This window comes from Pituophis catenifer, unplaced genomic scaffold, assembly GCF_029215685.1.
Source record: "Pituophis catenifer annectens isolate HBS135680 unplaced genomic scaffold, rPitCat1.0.hap2 SCAF_2, whole genome shotgun sequence".
Lineage (NCBI taxonomy): Eukaryota > Metazoa > Chordata > Lepidosauria > Squamata > Colubridae > Pituophis > Pituophis catenifer.
In genome coordinates, this window is record NW_027256882.1 from 279,052,525 (window position 1) to 279,069,965 (window position 17,441).

Below are 17,441 nucleotides of genomic sequence, written 5' to 3' on the forward strand. Positions count from 1 at the left end.
GCAATAGTGTGCAATCAACCACGCTGCACTGTTACACATGCTTACATGGAAGTAAGTTCTGCAAATGAGTTTGAGATAAATTCCTAGTGTGGCAGTGGACATCACTGAATATAACACATTAAATTCAAGATGGTCCTTTGCTAATTCCCTCCTTAGCTATTGTGAAACAACTATTTCTTATTTATTTATTTATTTATTTATTTATTTATTTATTTATTTATTTATTTATTTATTTAATATACCGCCTTCTCCCAGAAGGGACTCAGGGCGGTAAACAGCCAAAATTAAAATACATACAATACAAAAGTTAAGATAATTAAAAGAGATTAAATCAATCAGCCACCCAATTTAAAACCCTAAGTCTATAAATTTTAAAAATCCCATTAAAAACCATTTAGGCTAGGCCGGCTTGATGGAATAAAAACGTCTTCAGGGCCTTACGGAAGGTCCGGAGGTCCGGGATCAGTCGTATTCCAGGAGGTAGCTCGTTCCACAGGGCGGGTACAGAGAAGGCTCTCCCCCTGGGAGCCGCCAGCCGACATTGCTTGACCGACGGCACCCTGAGGAGGCCCTCTCTGTGAGAGCGTATTGGCCGGTGGGAGGTTATCGGTAGCAGCAGGCAGTCTCGTAGGTACCCTGGCCCTAAGCCATGGAGCGCTTTAAAGATGAGAACCAACACCTTAAAGCTTGCTTCTCTTGTCTGCAGTGTTCTCACACTTTCTGTCATTTCTTCTGGTATTCTAGTTTGGAGACTTTATGACATAGCGGTGGCACTGTGACATGGCTGTGCTTTTGAGATTAACCACTATCATTATTTTCTTGTCTTAAGCTACTTTGAGCACATATTGGAAAACCAATATATGCATGAAAATGAAGATAATGGCGGTGGAGATAGCTATCATACATTTTGGGCAAAAGTAATAGGTTAGTCAAGCTCCTGCTTAGCACCCAGAAGCAGCTATGGTCGGATGCCAAAGCTTTAGGAGAAGCGCCAACACTGCATGAAAGCTGGGCTCAGTAGCAGCTCCAGGCAGTAGGACCTTAAATAAGAGATATTGAGTAAATGAAATATGACAGTAGTCTTCAAACAGACATGGATTCGCTCCCAAAGTTATAAATAAGATTGCAAGGAAACTATTCAGTGCATCCAGACATCACAAATCATAAAACACCTCCATAAAATCCAGGACAGGATGTATAGAACAAGGTAGGTGTACATCAGTCTGCAAAACTATAACTTATGGCTCCTGTTTTATCATCTTCCCCCCCCCAAGTAATGCATTTTCCATGCTTTTTTTCCCCTCCAGCAAAGTGCTAAACTGAGAGCAAAATAAATTGCTTGCCCTGGAAGAATTAAATATTTGTGACAACTGATACATCATATATAAAAAGCGATGGATAGCATCTGTGGTTCGGTAGCAAAACCACTAAAAATGACATTGATGTATTAAATGTTTCTGTACCTGATCTACTTTGTGGTAACGCTGACTTGCTGTTTGGTTTTCCAGGTGTAGGAATGAAACTAACAGACGTTGGCATAGCAACACCGGCCAAAGGGTGAGTGGGGGAAAAAAAAACATATAATTTCTCCCAGATCTGCTTTGTGAGTTGGGCATCAGTCTTGTGATGGTGTGCAGACTGCAAAATGAAAGGTTACATTACACAAAGCATCCATTTCAGGGGTGAAATGCTCCCGGATCAGACCTGATTGCCCGGTCCGGTAGTGATCTTGGCCGTTGGTTCGGCAATCTGGTAGCGATGGTGGAGCAAAGCTCCGCCAACCCGCCCGGGTGTCATTACTTCCTGGTTAAAACTACTTACCTTCTGCGCATGCGAAAAACCTTCTGCGCATGTGCAGATCTGTGCGTGCAGGGCGCACGCACTTCCAAACCAGTAAGGAAGGTAAGTACATTTCACCCCTGATCAGTGGTGGGATTCAAGTAATTTAACAACCGGTTCTCTGCCCTAATGATTTCTTCCAACAACCAGTTTGTCAAACTGCTCAGGAAGTTAACAACCGGTTCTCCCAAAATGGTGCGAATCGGTTGAATCCCACCACTGCCTCTGATCCATTTCATATCCCAGCTCTTAAAAGCAGGCAAAATCTCAGCCAGCTTTTCCTATCAACTACCAGCTGATAAAATGTTAATGGGATGGACGCTGAGAGTTAAATCTTCTGGAAGGGGGTAATGATACACACATCACGAAGAGAGTGCGTATTTATCATATAGATCCATGTCTCTGCTAATTGAAATGATAAGTAACTTAATTGGCAGGCCTCCTTGGAAGACAATGAAAAAGAGAACCAAAAGAATTAGTTTTATTATTTGACTCAAGTTATAATCCAAGAGTGAAAGCTTAGTAGCATGCAAAAATCAAGATCATATGTATAATTTGAGGCCCAGCACAGACCCAAACCCTTGTTTATAAGCTGTAATGGGATGAATGTACAAAACAGTCTGAACTTAAACCCACCAAAACACTTTTGGAATTCACTGAAAATAAGTGAATATCTTTCTGATAATCAGATTATGGGCTCTTTACATATTTAGCACTTGATCAATTTATACCTAAATTGTGGCTAACCTTAAATTGTGGCAATGTTTTCCTGATGCATTGAAGATCTGAACACGTACCATGATGGGGATGTGGAAAAATGCATTCAATGTTCAATTTAATCTTAGTTTCTGAAGTCTTATACTTATTATACATTATTTTTTGGGTGAATTTACAGAGCAAACAACGTTCCACATCTATACAGCTGTTCAGATTCATTTCAGTTAGTTGGATGAAAGACAATTGTAATGAAAAACAGATTTTTTTTTAAAAAAAATGGGGTATTAAAGCAGGCGTCTTGATATCAATTTTGATAAAGAGCCAGAAATGTTCATAGGAAAAAAATAGTTGATTTTTTTCCCTCTGACTGTAAAGATTGTTTTTGTGTACTGCTAAACAGTTTCATCAACTGTTTTATCAATTGGAGATACAAAATTTACACCAAGTTTCTCTGCCATTACCGCATACTTTTAGATTCAGCAGCAGCCTAACAGACTGAAAACAGGGATGATTTAAAGGACAAAACTAATTTTGGGACTTAAGAGTTAGGGATATTTTTTGAAACTATCTGTAATGGCAATGATATTGCCTTTCAAACAACCAGAAGGAAGATTCAAATGATGTAGAGAAGTCACAAGAAACTGATCATTGCTGGAAGGAAACTGAAAGAATATGCTTAGTGACCCTTTGAAGTTACATAGACCCCGCTAGGGGTGGGATTGAAAAATTTCAGCAACTGTTTCGCTGCCCAGTTGCTGGGTGGCCGTGGCCATGGGGCCGTGGCCTACTTGGCCTCCTGCACCCCGGTGGGGGGGTGGGGGGGCGTTTTCACCCTCCCCAGGCTCCGGAGGCTTTCCTTGAGCCTCCAGGGAGGCGAAAACGGCCTCCCCAGGCACCGGAGGCCCTACGGAGGCCGGAAATGGGCCTGTTTCCGGACTTTCAGTACTTCCAGTAGGCCCGTTTTTCACCCTTCCCAGGCTCCAGAGGCTTTCCTCAAGCCTCCAGGAAGGCGAAAAAAGCCTCCCCTGGGCACCAGAGGCCCTCTGGAGATTGGAAACAGGCCAGTTTCTGGACTTCCGGTAGGCCCATTTTTTGCTCTCCCAGAGCCTCCGCACGTGCCTCACACTTACCTGGCATCCAAAACAGGCCGCGTGGAGACCCCTGGGAGGGGTGGGGTAGGCGGGGTCAGTCAGTCCTTGAAACAACCGGTTCAGCGAACCAGTTAAAAATTAACATCCGATTTGCCTGAACCAATCCAAACCAGATGAATCCCACCTCTGGACCCCTCCCCAAGAGCTACTGCTGACCCATTTCAAAGTTACAATGGCCACACACACACACACACACACCCATGATCACATGATCACATTTTGGCAACTGGCTCACCTTTACAGACCTGTGGTCACATGACTGTAATGTGTGATTTGTGGTGGGGGGGTTTGGTTTGTACAATTTACTTCCAGTTTTTGGCAAAAAAAAAAAATGCCCATTGAGGAAACTTGATTCATTTAACAATGATCACATTAATGACCACCGTGTTCATGTAACAACCATAGTTTTTGCTTAACAACTGCTGCAAAAATTGTCAACAAATCAGATCTGGTCAAGCGGTGGAGCAGCTTTGTGGATGTTTCATCATTGGAGATTTTCAAGAAAAAATTGGACAACTATTTGTCCAAGACGATACAAGGATTCCTGCTTTGGGCAGGGGGTTGGACTAGAAGACCTCCAAAGTCCCTTCCAACTCTATGACTTCTCCATTCCTAGTACACTGGGGGACACTGATAAATCACCAGTGTCCTTGATGGAGTTCAGAAAACCACAATGAGACAGTGAAACATTGACAACAGCTCTGAAACCCATATAATGTGATATTTCACCATGGATATCTGGAACTGTCTCGGCTCATTTCCATGCTGGTGACTTAAAGTGTCTTTAAAGTACTATATATAGTATCTTACCATAACTCATTACTCACAGGCATACTGAAAGCATTATGAATAATGCATGAATATTTATTTTCCTTTCTCTGATGTTATACATTTCCAATAAGCATATCATAGAGAATTACTCTAATTAATATTCTGCATGTCATTCCCAGAAGTAACCAGAGGCTATTAATCTCTTCCTAAGCAAACAGGAATATTCTGGGAATGTAGAAAGTGATTGTAGAAGCAAACTTTTGGTGGCTCATTTTTTTACTTTCAAATCTCTGCCTCTCTGTCTCTGTCTGTCTGTCCCTCTCTCTCTCTTTCTCTCCTTCCCTCCCTCTCTCATTCTCTCTCTCTCATACACAAACACTCATCTTTCTCTCTCTCATTTCCGTCTGTCTGTCTGTTCGTCATCTATCCTTTTTTTTTTTAAAATTTTGATTTATATGCCGCCCTTCTCCGGAGACTCAGGGCAGCTTACAGTGCGCTAAGCAATAGCCTTCATACTTTTGTATATTTTTACAAAGTCAGTTTATTGCCCCCACAAACTGGGTCCTCAATTTACCTACCTTAGAAAGGATGGAAGGCTGAGTTGACCTTGAGCCTGGTGAGAATTGAACTCGCAGTAATTGCAGGCAGCTGGATGTTAAATGCTGCCTTAGTAGGAGGCATTAGCCTCCTACGCCACTCAGGCTCCTAGAGAGATCCTGTCTAATCTCTCTATCTGTCTATTTATCTATGATGCATTTAGTCCTCAACTTAAAACAGTTCATTTAGTGACCATTCATAGTTACAATGGCACTTGTAACTTATATAAAAGTGACTTATAACCATTTTTCACACTTATGACTGTTGCGGCATCCACATGGTCATGTGATCAGAATTCAGAGAGTTTAGCAACTGACTCATAATTATGATGTTGCAGCTTTGAGTTCCAGAGTTAAAGTAGAGTAGAGACCTCCAAAGGGACATATATTTGAAACTAGAATCTTTGGGTGGTAAAATGTATAGATATTCTATTATTTATTTATTTATTTTTATTTTATTTTATAAAATTTTATTAGACCAGACTTCCTTCTTGAGGATGGAAATAAGGGAAGCATGTTGGGGTAGCGATGATGGAGACTGATGGGTCCATGGTGGGCAATCTTCTTTGATGCCTTGGTTAAGTGCAGGGAAGGGGGAAGCCATACTTTCTATGCCTTGGCATAGTTTACTTAATTCATGATCCTATATGGCAGGGGTGGGCAAATTATCTGTCCCCGTCCACACACACACACAAACACAGCCAGCCGAGGGTTAAGAAAGTACTTGGCACGCACACAGGTCGTTATCTCAAACTTGGCAGCAATATAATCACCGTCTGCCAAGAGCTTTTACTGCAACAGATAACATAAAATTACATATGCATTGCAAATAGTCCAGCAAAACAATATCCCTTTCGGCAGCTTCAGACATTGTTCAAGTGACTAGCCAAAGTTAGTTTTTGTTCGTCACGGAGTTTTACCAGCCACCACCCTCTCTTATATAGTCTCTGGTGTGTGGTCCAGTGACTCAGTTCTAATCCCTAGCATGCCTCCTTAACTGCTGCAACCGTTTATCACGCCTTCGTTGGCGTGCATCCAGGAATGACGGCTCTCCTTCACTCTCATCCGAGACACCTGGCTCCTGGCTAATCTCCTCTCCCTTGGCCGGCACCTGAGACAGTGCCAGAGGGGAGGGGCCTGGAGAGGGAGGCCTGGCTGACTCCTCTTCCTCATGTTCGGAGCTTTCTTCCTCCGATGAGATAGGCTCAGAGGGCGGGGCCACAACAGGCAAATGTGGCCCTTTTACAACCTGTGGACTTCAACTCCCAGAATTCCTGAGACAGCCAAGTTGCCACATTTGCCCACCCCTGCTATATGGTGCTGTTGCACTCACATACAGAAAGAGAGGTTTTGCATTATGAGGGCACAACACTTTTGAGCTTATTAATTCTGTAGTCCCAAAGGTGCTTTTTCAAGAGGCAACTGGACTTTCTTGTTTCTCTTTGAAGACATTTTGCTTCTCATCCAAGAAGCTTCTTCGGCTCTGACAGAACAAGAAAAGTAGACCTGGATGAATGAGAATCTCCATAGACATTGAGCTTATTAATACATTTAAGCATGGTGTGGAAATGGAGTTTAGATGTGTCTTTGTATGTTGTGCTAATCCAGCAATGGTTGTTAATGACATAAAAGGATTTGGACTTTGATTTTAGAACTATCTAGAGCAGTGGCCCCCAACCTCTTGGGCACCAGGGATCACTTCCGTAGAAAGAGATGGGCGTGATTTGGTGTGCTGGCTGCATCCCACAGGTGTGGCTTCACTTGCTTGTGCGGCCCGTTTTCTGGCATGCCGCAACCCAGTTCTGGACCATGGACTGGGGGTTGGGAAACCTTTGTCCATTGCTGACCTACAAATCAAGCAAAGACAGCATTGCTAATGGGGAGGTATATTCGGTTTTGTAGTTAACAAATTTAGAAGGCTATCTCAGAGAATCAAGGCATCTGAGTTGATGAACTGGAAGCATTGTAGGTATCTTCTCCATGCAATCAATGCCTACTGTTATGAAAAAAGATGGGCTTGGAAAGCTTCCTATTAACAATTCATTGACTGCCAGCTGGCAATTCTTTGTTGGTGATTGTTGAATGCAATTATTTTTATGCCATTTATGTACATTTTTTTTCTCTTTCCTCCTGGGTTGACACACATAGACTGCTGCAATTCATTTGCTGGTGTGAAAGTGAAAGATTTGCTTTCGTTAATTTAAATATAGATTTAGTCTATTTAGATTTAGTCTATTTCACCTGTTATCCGTGGTCGCTCTTTTAAATTGCTTTGAGGATTGGTATAGTTTATTGGAATGTTTCTAATATAAATGGAAATGCCTCATTCAAATGTTATCTTTTGAACTCAAATGGATTTAGAAGAATGTTTGCCAACTTCCTGATCTGAAGACTTCGGCTCCCAGAATTCCCTAGCATGGTCATGCTGAAGATCCTGAAAGTTAAAGATTTAATTCAATTGGAAATATTCAATATTGATGAACAGAGAATTAGAGCAGGGGTCTCCAACCTTGGCAACTTTAAGACTTGTGGACTTCAACTCCCAGAGTTCTGGGAGTTGAAGTTCACAAGGCTTAAAGTTCACAAGCTTTGCTGGCTGAGGAATTCTGGGAGTTGAAGTCCACAAGTCTTAAAGTTGCCAAGGTTGGAGACCTCTGAATTAGAGCATCTTTTTCTCTTTATAGCAGGAAAAATTAACAGCTTGCCAAACAGAAGTTTCTTTCCATTCAGCAGAGGGCATACTTTCTCCCCTTTTAACAAAAAGCACTTAAAACACTGAGCACCAAATGTTCCCAAGTGTTGGGAAAATCAACTTTTGCTAACCAAATAACTAATGAAGATCACTCTGCTTAGTTGAAATGGATGGATTCTTGCAAGGGCCAACTGAAAACAGGCCAGATGCGAAAGTATATAGGAGACAGGTCACTTCAAAATAGCTCATGTAGATCACAGTATCGAACTCACTGCTTAGTGCTGAAATCTAAATGGAAGCTCTTGATTGATGAATGTCCAATACATCAAGTGAAGGGAAGGCTGCCATCTCTCTGCAGAACTGGTTCCAATATTGAATTATTTACTGTTTGGGTGGTTTTTCTTCATGCTCATTGAGAGTTTGCTTTCCTGTAATCTAAGATGATTGTTCTTTATCTTGTATTCTGGAATGAGTCCTCTAATGTGTGACTTCGTAATAGTTCTTTATAATGGTCTGTCCTTGCAAAGTCTTGCTTCAGCTGTCTCCATAGATGACCAACAACTTCCCACTGTCTTTTGTTCTTTAAATTTCTCACGTCTCTCTTTTCCAAAATTTCATCATCTTTTTTCCATCTTCCCCTTCATGTCAACTCCCTTCATTCTCTCCAAACCAAATCAAGCCACTTCTTTTATATTAGTCAGTCAATCATTTTGATGTTCAGTTCACATTCTTTAATATTATTATTCTTGAGCCTTTATCTTCCTATTTTACTACACATGCTTCAAAAATGTCCCCTTCTCATGGTACTCTTGACATATCCAACTCACCCTTCCCTTTAAAAGGGGAGCACAAACATGCTCTGCAGGCAAATGTTGTTAGTATGTGTTACTAGCCTTCGTGGTACCTATGCCACATGCAGTAATCTTGGTTACTGACATAGAACATCAAACCTAAAATATCAGAGTTGGAAGGGACCTTAGAGGCAGTGGTGGGATTCAGCCAGTTCGCACCACTTCGGGAGAACCGGTTGTTAACTTTCTGAGCAGCTGGGGGAACTGATTGTTGGAAGAAATCATTAGGGCAGAGAACCAGTTGTTAAATTATTTGAATCCCACCACTGCTTAGAGGTCTAGTCCAACCCTCTGCTCAAGCAGGAGAACCTATACTACTTCAGATAGGTGTCCAGTCTCTTCTTAAAAGCCTCCAGTGATAGAGCGCTCACAACTTCTGAAGGCAAAACTGTTACACTGGTTGATTGTTATCACTGTCAGGAAATTTCTCCTTAGTTCTAGATTGGATCTCCCTTTGATTAGCTTCCATTCATTGTTTCTTGTCTTGATTTCTGGTGCTTTGGGGAATAGGTTGACCCTCCCCTCTTCTTTGTGGCAGCCCTTCAAATATTGAAACACTGCTATTCATGTCAGCCCTGGTGACATGAACAATATCAGCCAATTTTAGCACATTACAGTGCAAAATTTGTACATTAATGTAAGGAAATATCAGTGCTATCATGCTGTGATCATGCTGATGGGATCATGCTGATCACTGAAAACTAGGATCTCTGATATAGGAACTATCTTGCAAGCCAACACACTGTTGTCTGCATCCCACCAACTAGGAAGTATAGTGACCAGGATGTACTGTGCTCTAAAAGCACTCTTCTTTTTTAGCAGTCTTATACCATGGCCACAGGGACGTGGTGGCTCAGCGGCTAAGATGCTGAGCTTGTTGATCGAAAGGTTGGCAGTTCAGTGGTTCGAATCCCTAGTGCCAGGTAACGGGGTGATCTCCCATTACTTGTCCCAGCTTCTGCCAACCTAGCAGTTTGAAAGCAGGTAAAAAATGCAAGTAGAAAAATAGGGACCACCTTTGGTGGGAAGGTAACAGCGTTCCATGAGCCTTTGGCATTTAGTCATGCCGGCCACATGACCACGGAGACGTCTTCAGACAGTGCTGGCTCTTTGCTTTGAAACAGAGATGAGCACTGCCCCCTAGAGTTGGGAGTGACTAGCACGTATGTGCGAGGGGAACCTTTACCTTTACCTTACCATAGCCAGCTCCTGTTAAGATAATGCTCAGCTAAATTTCAAGGACTTTTCATAGACATCCTTATCTACCCAATTAGGGTAGATATTTATATTTCTTATGTAAAAAAAACCTGGCACGTGTTTTTGGTTAGATTTCATTCTGTGGCTTTCAGCTCCGTTCTTTGAGCTATTAGAATTGTTTCGAATTTTGTTTTCTTTGATTAAACACTCCCTGCATGGTCTAGTTTTATAATGGCAGGAGGACTGCCATAGTTTACCTTAGGCCTGTGGAAGTGCCAGGAATCTGCAGAGTGTACAGATGTTTCTCCATTGCACCTGCCCCGTTGGAGAGCTGCCTTCGTAGGAGATTGTTCAAAATGACAGGCATCTTCTTAATAGGAGATTTGTCTTGGCAGAAGGCAGGGGGAGGGAGGTTTCTTGCAGCTGTTAACATCAGACCACATCTGTAGCTTTTGTTTTCCCTGTATTTCTGTACAGCATCGTCTGTTTTTGTCACAGAGCGGTGTGTCTCTGACAGATGAGAGATGGAGAGAAAAAGAGGACATATTATTATTATTATTATTATTATTATTATTATTATTATTATTATTATTATTATAGTTATTTGTCGAGTACATATTAGATAATATATATAAGTATAAGCATGAATTGAATACATAAAATGAATATAATTAAAGGGAACATTAGGACAGGGATGGTATGTACGCTGGCGCGCTTATGCATGCCCCTTACAGACCTCTTAGGAATGGGGTGAGGTCAAAAGTAGCCAGTCTAAGGTTAAAAGTCTTCGGAGAAAGGCGGCATACAAGTTGAACAAATAAATAAATAAATAAAATTTTGGGGGTTTTGGGATGAAACCAAAGAGTCAGGTAGTGCATTCCAGGCATTGACCACTCTGTTGCTGAAGTCGTATTTTCTGCAATCGAGTTTGGAGCGGTTCACTTTAAGTTTGTATCTATTGCATGCTCGTGTATTGTTGTAGTTGAAGCTGAAGTAGTCATTGACAGGTAGGACATTGTAGCAGATGATTTTATGAGCTACGCTTAGGTCATACCAAAGGCGGCATAGTTCTAAGTTTTCTAAGCCCAAAATATCAAGTCTGGTGGCATAAGGTATTTTGTTGCGAGCGGAGGAGTGGAGGACTCTTCATGTGAAATATTTCTGGACATGTTCAATTGTATTAATGTCCGATATGCAGTGAGGGTTCCAGAGCTCATTCAAAAGTAAATGCAATTACGACATTTCAAGAAGTGGTTTCCTACTATTGTCGCCTTTCCAAAACAATTGTTATTCCACCACCCACCACCCATTCCTGGAGTGTGTGTGAAAAAAAAAAAGGGGGGGGGAAGAGGAAACAAAAAAAAGATTTTCCACTTTCAGCATGATTTAGCTTCAGCTAGAAAAAATGTGAGCTGCCATATTTCCTCTTTACAAATCCAGGATGGTGGGTTTTTTTTTTTGTTTGTTTGTTTGTTTGCAACAGTCACCACAATGCTTGAATAAAGACTTCTTTTGGAAAAGGGAAATGGTTGAATGAAAAATTAACCTAGATTAAAACGAAACGCGGCCTTTAGTTATATAAGTAAGCTGGTTGGTATGGCTTGGAAGAACAATGCTGAACTCTGGAATTTTACACCAATACAGCAGTGGTGGGTTCCTCCCAGTTCGGCCTGGTTCCGCCGAGCTGGTAGTGGTGACGATATGATGTCACCAAACCGGTTCTGCCCCCCGCCCCCCCCCCACACCCCACACCCACCCTCAGCATTATTCTTACCTTTTATTTGGCTCCACCCCCAATCTATTGCTGCCTCCTGAGTCCCAGCTGATGGCTAGAGGGAAAAAAAACCATTTAAACTCTTGCCGCGGGGCTTCAAAGGGCCGCCCTACAGCTGATCAGTGTTAAAAGAAAACAAATGAGTAGACCGGTGCCTGCAAAAATAAATGGGTAGACCGGTACAGCTCTGCAAGCAGTTAAAAGCCTGGTAGACCAGTACCTCTGCTAAATCCTAAATACTTGTCACATGACCATCAAGCCACGCCCACAAAATAAGCCACACCCACAGAACCGGTAGTAAAAAAAATTAGAATCCACCCCTGCAATACAGGTACGACCAAATTGAGCCCCAAATTTCTGTTGCTAAGTGAGACGTTTGTTAAATGAGTTTTGTCCCATTTTACGACTCCCCCACCCCCAATTTTTAAGTGAATCACTGAAGTTCTTAAATTAATAATATATTAATTGAATCTGGCTTCCCCATTGACTTTATTTGTCGGAAGGTCGCAAAAGGCTGATCACACAACCCCTAGAATACTGCAATCATCATAAATATCAATCAGTTGCCAAGCATCTGAATTTTGATCGCATGATCTTGGGAATGCTGCAATGGTCATAATGTGAAAAAACGATCATAAGTCATTTTTGTCAGTGCCGTTGTAACTTCGAATGGTCACTAAATGAACTGTTGTAAGTTGAGAACTACTTGTAAAGGAAAACAATACTTCCAAAAGGTTGATGTTGCAGTTTTTAAAGACTGGTATATTTTCAATATTTACATTTTTATGAATCACAGGCCAACTTCGAACAACAAGCTTATATGCAGCCATACATAGAAGGAAGGAAAAACTTACGGAATCTCAAGGATAAGAAGGAAATGAAAAGCAGACCTTATAACACACAACCACACTCACACTCACACCATATACACACATACACCCAAAAAAGCCCACCTTGTTACCGATGATTGGTTTTTCTGTAACCAAATTTTAGTCACATTGTCATTTACTGTAGGCCAGGGATTGGCAATCTTAAACATTCAAAGAGCCACATGTTGTGGCTCTGTTACCTGAGCCTGTGTCATCAGCAGGAGAGGACTCCGAGAGTGAAGGAGAGGAGTTGGCAAGGCCTCCCTCTCCAGGACCCTCCTCTTTGGCAATGCCTTCGGTGTCCATCAAAGGGCAAGAGATAGGGCCGGGGCCAAGCACGTCCACGCAGCCACAGGTGAGTCTTGGCTGGATCCACACCAGTGTCGCAGAGATAAGCGCGCGCAACAGAAGAAAAGGCGTGCCCGAGATTAGGCTGAGTCACTGGACCACACCTCACAGGGTATAAAAGGGAGCGTGGTGGCCAGTCAAGCCTTGTGACGAATAAAGCTGAAAGCTTCCACGCCTTTCTGCATTGCCGGATTTTTGCTATAGACTTTGCTGGATTATCTTTGGACTTGATTGACTCTGTAATTATTGAGCTGTTTCCTTTGATGTACCAGAAGTGGGGAGAAGTTATCTCTCCTCTTTGTAAGTAATAAACTCTTGGCAGGCAGCCACTAGGTTGTTGCCAAGTTCCATTATCATAAGGAAAAGGATTTTGTCGGCTGGTTTGGTCTTTAACTCTTGGACGTCTGTTGGTGTGTGTGCGTGTGGGACGGGGACAGAACACCACAATGGTCCAAACTGGAAGCCCCCCGTTCAATTCTAGAGCCAACCGAAAGTCTGGTTCCCCCACCATTGAATGTCCTCCTAGCGTGGTGTCCTTTTTCCTCTGCTGACCGGAAGTCCAGTTCCCCCACCATAGAGTCTTCTCCTAGTGTGGCATCATTTTTCCTCTACCTGTCTTAACTGAAAGCCCTATCAATTGTGGAGCCGATCGGCAACAGGGAGCCGCAGCAGAGGGATGAAAGAGCCACATGCGGCTCCAGAGCCACAGGTTGCTGACCCCTGCTGTAGACAATGATAAAATAGGAAACCACTGCCTTTAGTTAGTCAGTTTGTATTTTATCAAATGTATTGCTGATTTTTTTCTTTTGCTCTAGCGCAGACCTGGGCATTTTATGACTCCTGGGCCACATTCTGCCCTTTGACTGTCCCTGTCTCGTCCATGTGAATTGCTTTTATTTTGAAGGCAGATGCTATTTTTTCCCCCAATTTACGTATGTGCATTCATGCAGGCCTCTGCAACTTCACAGCCCTATTGGTTTGGCCTTCCACAACAGTCCCAGCTTCTCATATGACCCCCTTGGGAAAAGTAATTGCCCACCCCTGTTCTAGCCCCAATAAGAGGACAACACTCATTGTACTTGCAATGACACAACCCAATTTTCTGAGGATAAAGTTGATGATCACTAGGGTGATAATACCAGCAATGCAGGGGTGCTATTCAGCAGGTTCTGGAGAACCAGTAGCGAAAATTTTGAGTAGTTCAGAGAACCGGCAAATACCACCTCTGGCTGGCCCCAGAGTGGGGTGGGAATGGAGATTTTGCAATATCCTTCCCCCAGGAGTGGAGTGGGAATGGAGATTTTGCAGTATCCTTCCCCTGCCATGCCCACAAAGCCACGCCCACAGTAAAAAAATTTGAATTCCACCACTGCAGCAATGGCTTATATGGGTGAATACAGAGAACACACGTTTTTGTCATTTCAATCTAGGAAGATTAAACATTTTAGTGGAAATTATTTTTTTTTTTAAATACACGAAGCTAGAGGATTTAAATCCATTTTTTTCTTGTCTCTCCTTTTGCAGGTACAAAGGTTTCAAAGGCAATTGCTCCATCTCTTTTATCGATCAGTTTAAGGTTCTTCACCTGTGCAACAAATACTGTGAGATGTTAGGACTGAAACCCCTTCAAAGCAGTGGTCTGAAACAGAAGAAGTCTGCGGTCGCCAGAATCAAGGCACCATCCAATCCAACTGTTGCAAAGAAAAGATTGGTCAATGCGCAGACTTCCAAAAAAACATAAGATTGTCGTTTTTTTCCCCAAGGAAATATTGATGACTTCGATCTTTGCCACAGGACATCTTTGGAAATGTATATTGATTTTGTTTTGTTATTTTTCTGCCATGTGCCAACGATGGCCCTTCTTCCAAGCAACCTTGGCAGCATGTGGGTGGATGGCATAAATAGCCCAGAGAAGATTTACACCGCATCTCTTGGCAAAAATTGAATTTAATGGATTCCTTCCATGTAAGCCAGCTGCTACAAAACCAGAGACATACATGTAGGGTGTTTTCAAAACACTTGTGATAAACATATTCCACGTTTTTCTTCTTGTAGTTTTGCTGTATCTTCAGGTCCTGCTTTTTCTAGGTCTTTCTAAATGCTTGCCTCACCGAGTCACATAAATAGATTGGCAGAAACGTTACGTAGAAGAGGAATATAACTCTGGAGTTCATATGCATTTTGTTTTATTTTGCACTACTTGGAATTGAGAGCTGTGTCAAATATGTAATAATTGTATTTATAGAACACAAGAGTGGTAACCTTCAGGTGATCTGAGAGCTGCATGGAACTCATGACCACGATCATGTTATTTTATAGAGTCCTAGAGTTGGCAGTGACCTCAGATGGCAGCTAGTGTAACCCTCTGCTGAGTTCAGGATCTGTCATTTGTAACCTCATATCGCTAACTTCCCCGGATACAAGTCCTGGCGCCTGCAGATGCTGCCACTAACTTTAATGTAGCATAGTAAGACTTAGTAGGTCCAGACACTTCCTGTCTCATTGCTGGCAAGTATGTAAATGAAGAAAAGAGAAAAAGAAGAACAGCTGTAGGAACAGCTGCACAGCAGAAGGTATATCTGCAGCAGTGGTGGGTTCCTCCCAGTTCGGTCTGGTTTGGCCGAGCCGGTAGCGGTGATGATATGATGTCACCGAACCGGTTCTGCCACCCCCCCCCACCCCCACGTTATTCTTACCTTTTATTTGGCCCCACCCCCAATTTATTGCTGCCTCCTGAGTCCCAGCTGATGACTAGAGGGAAAAAAAATGTTTAAACTCTTGCCGCAGGGCTTCAAAGGGCCGTCCTACAGCTGATCAGTGTTAAAAGCAAACAAATGAGTCGGGTCGTAAGTGTGAGGACTGGTCATAAGTGCGAGGACCTTCCAGAAATGACTCTGATCAGCTAGCCATGCCCACCTAGTCACATGACCTCCAAGCCACACCCACAAATTAAGCCACGCCCACAGAACCGGTAGTAAAAAATTTAGAACCCACCCGTGATCTGCAGTAACTATAATGTAAATCTCATTAGATCTGTCTATGGAGATTCTCAATCATCCAGGTCATGGTTGTCCCAGGGGTTTGTTTTTCCAAAAGACAACTGGACTTTCTTGATGTTTTCTTTTGAAATCTTGGAACTTCAGTTATCTGAACTGAAGAAGCTTCTTGGATGAGAAGTGAAATGTTTTCAAGCAAAGCACCAAGAAAATTCAATTGCCTTTTGAGGGAAAAAACACCTTTGGGATCCCATTCGATTCAACAGAAGTTCCGTTCAATCTGATATCCTGTTTTGTGCCATAAGCAAGAAATGTCTAAGATGTTGACAACCAATATATGAAATCAACATCCTCCTTGCCTTGCTAGACATGCTGTAAAACATGGAGTTTCCATTAATATATTTCAGGATGGGAAGGAGAGTCCCAGTTCAAAGCAAATTATGATCATAAAATGAGGACCCAGATTGTTGGGGGCAATATGTTATTTAGTATACTGTCTTTGGTGTAAGCCGCCCAGAGTCCTCGGAGAGTGGGCGGCATAAAAATATGACTAATAAATAAATAAATAATAAATATAGTGTAGAAATCTAGCATTATTTTGACTCTTCACAGATCTCAAAAGAGACTAAATTGATTTCACATCTGTTAAATATATCTTCGATCTTAACCATCTCTGTTTTTGTTGTTTCTTAATGGTTTGCACAGTAAAACTTGTTACTGTTATGCTTATGTTCCCAATTAAATTCTTTCCTCCAATTAATTAGGATTTCACTTTATATGAGGCAAGACTGTACCAATATTTTCTGTTTCTTCTGCATACATTAATGGCCTTTGATAATAAATTCATTATTAAATCCAGTCAGTCATTTTGATCTTTAAAGCAGTTGCTTCTGGTAAAAGAAATATTAACCACAATTCAGTCATCATATTGATTAGTTTCAGAAAAGTCTTAAGTGTAGACATAGTAAAATATTTAATTTATGAAGGTAGGGTAATAAACCTATCTCAACTTATTATCAACTGTAGGTGTAGCTACAGCTATAGCAATTATTATTAGACTGTACTAAATCAGCTAATCAGCAGTATAAAGATGTACAGAGAAAAAGATATCAGTGGAAAGCTATTTTAATGTCTGTATGTCACTATTTTGCAGGTTTAAAATGATAGTTATTTCAACATTAAACAAGTTTTGTGTGCACGACAAAACAGATGAGTTCAAACTAATTGTTGAATATAATGGTGTTCTAAAAGCAACATTGATTTATTTGATCTGTGCTATTATAAAGCACACGCTAAAAGATATCTGAAGCACCTTTTAATTTTCTAGTGGATGGCTGATTGGTTTTTGTAGATGCTCATGTACTTTTCAATTAACGAGAGGCGAATAACGGACACTTGCATGCTTTGATGAACACAAAATGGTTGATATGAGAGGGTTAGAAAAATACCCCTTCTCCTTCATTGTACAATGGCTCCATGTTTCTCAGTCTCAATGACTTTAAAATGTGTGATTTCCTGTGGGTTAAGGAATTCTGGGAATTGAACTCCCCATATCTTAACATTGCTAAAAGGCAGCGCAATGTCTCAGAGCATCTGTAGATGGAAATCAAAAAAGTTAAAATGGCATCCATGGCTGGGTA

General features: G+C 41.7%; 1 protein-coding gene across 1 annotated transcript in view; it reads left to right on the forward strand.

Moving 5' to 3' along the window:
• Positions 1 to 15,505, forward strand: part of ALPK2 (alpha kinase 2) — a 39,670-nt gene extending 24,165 nt beyond the window's left edge. The window contains exons 8-9 of the mRNA XM_070935972.1: positions 1,509 to 1,557; positions 14,330 to 15,505. Of these exons, the coding sequence (XP_070792073.1) occupies positions 1,509 to 1,557; positions 14,330 to 14,546 (266 nt within the window). The 3' untranslated portion in view covers positions 14,547 to 15,505. The remainder of the gene's footprint in view (positions 1 to 1,508; positions 1,558 to 14,329) is intronic.
• Positions 15,506 to 17,441: the final 1,936 nt, after the last annotated feature.